General features: G+C 32.6%; 1 protein-coding gene across 1 annotated transcript; it reads left to right on the plus strand.

Annotated features, from left to right (window-relative positions):
• LOC123885600 (protein ABIL1) lies at nt 1-4599 on the plus strand. The gene is made up of 9 exons (XM_045934884.1): nt 1-332; nt 1319-1401; nt 1990-2140; nt 2223-2322; nt 2434-2526; nt 2645-2729; nt 2835-2887; nt 3006-3112; nt 4180-4599. The coding sequence occupies exons 1-9, from the start codon at nt 234-236 to the stop codon at nt 4330-4332; spliced, it is 924 nt and encodes a 307-aa protein (XP_045790840.1). The 5' UTR covers nt 1-233; the 3' UTR covers nt 4333-4599.
• The last annotated feature ends 1044 nt before the right edge of the window (nt 4600-5643 follow it).

The raw sequence follows: 5643 nt of genomic DNA on the forward strand, positions 1-5643 counted from the left end.
GAAGTGGAAGTTGGTTTCAACTAACTCACCTGCCACGTGGCACTTTCATTAAATAATCTCTCTCTCTCTTGCAATTCTTTATTAATGCATTAATCATAAGATCATCAATGGCGGTAGTTCTACTGCATTTTTTCTAAAATCACATTCTTCTTTTGCAATTTTCAATTTGATTTCATTAATCAAAGTTGTTAAATAGTTAGTTGAGTTAGTTACGTTTTCCGTTATAGCTAACCATGGAGTTGCAGCATCCAACGACAACGTTTCATAACTCCGCCATGACCTTCGATGAAGTTTCCATGGAACGCAGCAAGAGCTTCGTCAACGCCTTGCAGGTTCTCTCTCTGAGATAATTCTCACTTTTTTCTTCACTCTGTTTTTTTTTTTTTTTTTATTTATATTTTTTGAAGTTCAGATCTGCATTTGTTTTGATTTGTTTGTCGGAGTTTATATCTGGAATGTCTAGTTTTATATGTTGCCAATTAATTTTAGTAATTGTGATTTTCTACTAAAAATTAATGCTGGAAAATCTATTCCACCTTTAAATTTGGAACTGATCACATTATGGGGCCGCAGTATTGTACTGCAGTATTGTACTGCGGCTAGCAGAGTGATCGGTCCATGATTGTGTCGTGATTATAAATCACGGTAAAATCCGCATCACAACACCATGAAGTGGTGGATGCAACGGCCTCATAAGGCCAAAACCGGTTGTAACCGATTATATAGTGCTCACACAAATTATTTTTCTAACTTTTACTTATGTAGATTTAGATTAAATTTTAAAGGATTATTTAGCTTTTGACGGTTATTGGAACTGTTTAATTTGAAATCTTGAATAGTGAGATGATTGGAAAAGTTGGAACTAAAGTCAATGGGATGTAGTCTAAAGTCAATGGAATGAAATCATGATTTAATTGGAACTAATACTTGCAGAGATAAACAAGATTGCGTTCTAAATAATAATATTATGAATAAACCGTCAATTTAGTTCATAAACTACTATTCTATGTTTAATTTAGTCCATAAACTATATAAAATCCTTCAATTTTATCCCTGTTGTTAAGATGTTGGGACTAAAGTGATGGATTTTCATATACTTTAGGTACTAAATTGACGGATTTCATATAATTTTGGTACTGCTTAATATATTTATATAGTTTATGGACTAAATTGAAGTGGAAGTGATAGTTTAGGGTATATGGTTAGCATTGTCTAAGAGATTAACATGCCTGTGTAATTTCTAGTGGTACTGTTTGATTTTTGTTTTCTCTTTGATTGTCGAGGTAGTCGTTTGATCTTTACATTGTGGTCATTTCAGGAACTCAAGAACCTGAGGCCTCAACTTTATTCTGCTGCAGAATACTGTGAAAAATCTTACCTACATAGTGAACAAAAACAAATGTAAGGATTTTCTTAAGCTTGTTCTTGAAGGCATTCTTAGCCTCTTCTTTTTGAATGTTTTCTATGTGCATGACTGAAGCTTCTGCAACAGGACAAATAATTAGCAGTGCAATTTTCTTCTAGTTAATTCTTACCGGGATGCAAATGTTATGAAATAAATTTACTTTACATTCTGCTTCAGTGTTTCAATAGATGTTAGTTGTGTATAGCAGTTATGAAATGCTAGTGACTTGCTTTCAGGCTATATGCGAATAAAATGAAATAAAAGTTGGATAAAAAGGATGCTTAAATTTCTATTGTAACTTTTTTTTACTATGACGGTTTCTAATAAACAAACTTAAAAAAGTAAGGTCATGTTTCAACTTTCAATTATGAAATTAATGAGAGTGTTATAGTATTCCTAAAAGAATGAGTCCCTAAAAATTTTGGTTTACTAGTTGAGGAGGGTTTCTTTAGTATTATAGGACCATATGTAATCTTCTGGTAGATATAAACGGGTGCCATATTCAATTAACACTTTCTTTTCACATATTATTGTGTTTGAGCTGTGTTTAATTCTCCTTAGCTGTATGTGTGTAAATGTATTAGGGTACTTGACAACCTGAAAGATTATGCTGTAAGAGCCCTTGTGAATGCTGTTGATCATCTTGGAACTGTTGCATACAAGTTAACTGACCTTCTCGAGCAGCACACATTGGATGTCTCAACTATGGATTTGAAGGTCTCTACGATAAATCAGGTAATTACAACTTTTTTTAGATATTATGTTTTGATAGACATATATCTTTTGGAGTTGAAGTAACATATTTTCTTAATAGCAGAAACTTCTTACATGCCAAATTTACACGGATAAAGAAGGTCTTCGGCAGCAGCAATTATTGGCTTTCATTCCCAGACATCATAAGCACTATATTTTGCCAAGTAGGCTTCACTGCTTTTATGTTCATCTGTATGTGATTATTGGCACTACTTATCCATACCAGTAGTTTTTACTAATGATTCTCTGCACGTTTGTTTAACAATGCAAGCTAGATTCTGTCAATAAAAAGGTACATTTCAGTCCACACATACAGATTGATGCAAAACAGAATTCATTTCAAACCAGAACTCGTATTCAATCTTCAGGTGTGTGGTGGGGAAAATTTTGTCCTTCCTAGTGTTTTTGGCATTGATTTTAACCGTGGTTCTTTTTTCATAAGTGAATTGTTATATTACTAATCAGAATATATATTTTTATATCAAGGTCCCCCTCCAGCGAAAACTCTTTCATGGCATTTAGCATCAGAGACTAAGTCTACATTGAAAGGGACTCCGCAGGCTTCCCCAAAGTAAGTTCAGGAAAATTTTATAGTATGGGGCTGTACAATACTGCTGCTTTTTCTGTTTTCAGCTCTAAACATGATGGCATTATCATATGACATCTTCTTTTACAGCATCGAGAACCCAAAGTTTGCTGCCAAAGCCTCTGGATTTTTCCACCTTTTAGGTCTGTGTTATAGTCGTATCTCCTGTATATATAATAAATCAGTTATATTATCCAAGAGATGATTATTTATTGATATATAAATTATATCTCCTTATAGTCCTTGGTTATGTGCCTGCAGATAATGAAGAGAACACCTGGACGAAATCTTCACCAGCACAAATTCACTTATCGAATGGAGTTCCTACTTCTAGCATACCTGTGCAAACTTTGGGTGGCACACGCAGGGTAATGGCATATTATTTATTAAGTACTTAAAGTGGTGGTAACATGTTTGATTGCCAACTTATGATTATCATTTACCTATTCTTTGTCAGTGTTCTAAAACCTGTTTGTTAAAGGAAAAAGGTTTTAAGTTTCTATTAATGTTACCAAATAATATCTTGTGTGAAATATTTCAAGGCTTGAACTTGATTAACAGTTCATGTAGGTAATAGTATAATAATCTATGTATTGCACTAGTTTATAAAGTTCTGCATTTTAGTAGTAGGAGTAGTAGCAGTCTAGAATCTATATAGGATGTAGCTGCTACATTATGGACATAAAATCTGGTTCAAAGAGAAGCCAGATACTTTTCTAGCATAGGATCTAGCATTAATATTCAATATCTAAGACTTCTTGGGAGAATTTGAGGGCTTCAACCAATAATTATAGCAGGATGCTTTAGAGTTACTGCTTCATAATAAGTCCAGGCCATTGTTCTTTATATCTTTCAGCAACACAAGATTTTCTCGATAAGATTTTAGCCATAAATTATTGATTGAGAGGTGTTTTAGCCATAGAGTTACTGCTTCATAATAAGTCCAGGCCATTGTTCTTTATATCTTTCAGCAACACAAGATTTTCTCGATAAGATTTTAGCCATAAATTATTGATTGAGAGGTGTTTTCCTTTAGTCCTTGGGTAGAAGCAGATTATATTTTAAACGATGTTCTTACAAAACGATATAGCTGTGAATATTTTATGGTTGTATTGGCATATGTCTCTGTATTCCTTTCCCGCCGCCAAGTGTTCCATGAGAAAACTAGTTTTTTCTTGCAGATCATTATGTCAGCCACCCAAACATTTTTACACCAAGATCATTCCGAAAAAAATATTATGACTGCAAAAACATCTATTTCTCTTGGGAAAATGGTTTTTCATTTTATTTGACCTCCACTGAACCCAATAAATGTTACCATATCAATTAGTGAACCACTATAGTTGAAGAGTGCATCTATACAACTTCCTTTTATTTTTCTAAAGTCTAAAATAAATTTATTGTCAATAAGTTACTCATGAGTTTATATCTGCAGGATGCATTGGATGGCTCCAAACCATTGACAGGGTTCAGGTCACTTGACAATGGAAATCGCCGTGCCCAAACCCCTACTCGCAGCAAAAGTGTGCTATCAGCTTTCTTTGTCAAGCAGAAAACGCCAAAATTGAAGACTGGTTCTTTCTCATGATTCATAATACCTCCTAAGGATGTGTAGATGTACTGTTTTTTAGATATAAATGATTGGAGATGCTCCTTTATTCAACCTGGATGCTTAATTCTTTTTCCTTTAACTATGCTCAGAGATCAGAATTATTTAGCTTTTGGTTCAAGCCTTTGAATAATGATATTGAATTGTATAGTAATTGGCAATGGTAATGGTTGGGATCTTGGTCTTCTACTCGCTCAATGTAAACCCATGTGTATTGTGATCTATATACTCCTATTCTTTTCTTCACTACACCCTTACCCGTGCGATGCATGAGTGTTATTTGTTGTTTATAATATAACGTCAACTAAAAAATTTAAATAATTGAAGGAGAAATGACCTATAGTTGAAACTTGAAATTAAAAAAAAAAAAACCATGAACAATACTTTTTTTTTTTAGGCAAGGACATACATAGTTCATAAGTTGTTTTTTTGGTACAAACATAGTTCTTCAAGTTCTTCCAACTTTGTAACAAAAAATCAATTATTAAGCATAAACAATGTCAATTGCTTGGAGAAACACAATTATAATATAAATCCCGTATACATATGGATCAAGTATATCAATCTCTAAATTAAAATCAAAATATATATAATGCAAACATAAAAAAGTATAAATAAATAAAAAAACACAATACACTATTTAATATATATTCCCGTAATAGAAACCCAAAATAAATTGTAGCATATATAAAGGCAATTGCATAATAGTAGTATTACATTATAAATATATAAGCAATCACACCAAATCCTACTTCCATGATGATAGCAACATCTACCTGGACAAAAATTAAAATAAAGTATTTGTTAGATCAATCAATGTAAATTAGTATATCTACAAAACAAAAGATTTTATAGATATTCAAAGCATATGAATTAAACCTACTGCTGCAAATATGTTGAATGCAAGTAATTAAGGGAGGAAATAAAAATAGTTAAAATGATGAACTATTACCTAATACCATGTGCAAGTACGTTAAAAAGGAACAAAATGAAAAAATAAGAAGGATGAAGAAGTGAATGTGAATGGAAGATAAAAAAAACATAGGTAAAGACGAAAATCAATTCTTTCCAAATGACTCGGGTGATGGAAAGAATTGAAAAATAAACAAAGAAATAGAAAAGTATTTATAATGAGTTCAGGTTCCCTCCATTTATTATCTCTCCATTTATAGAGAGATAGACACAAGAAAAAATTAGTGGGGTCCACAAATTAGTGGGACCCACTTTTAATGGGCCCCACTAATTCTTAATATGTCTATCTCTCTCCAAATGGAGAATAAATGGAGGGAT

Source organism: Trifolium pratense, linkage group LG5, assembly GCF_020283565.1.
Source record: "Trifolium pratense cultivar HEN17-A07 linkage group LG5, ARS_RC_1.1, whole genome shotgun sequence".
In the NCBI taxonomy this organism is placed as follows: Eukaryota; Viridiplantae; Streptophyta; class Magnoliopsida; order Fabales; family Fabaceae; genus Trifolium; species Trifolium pratense.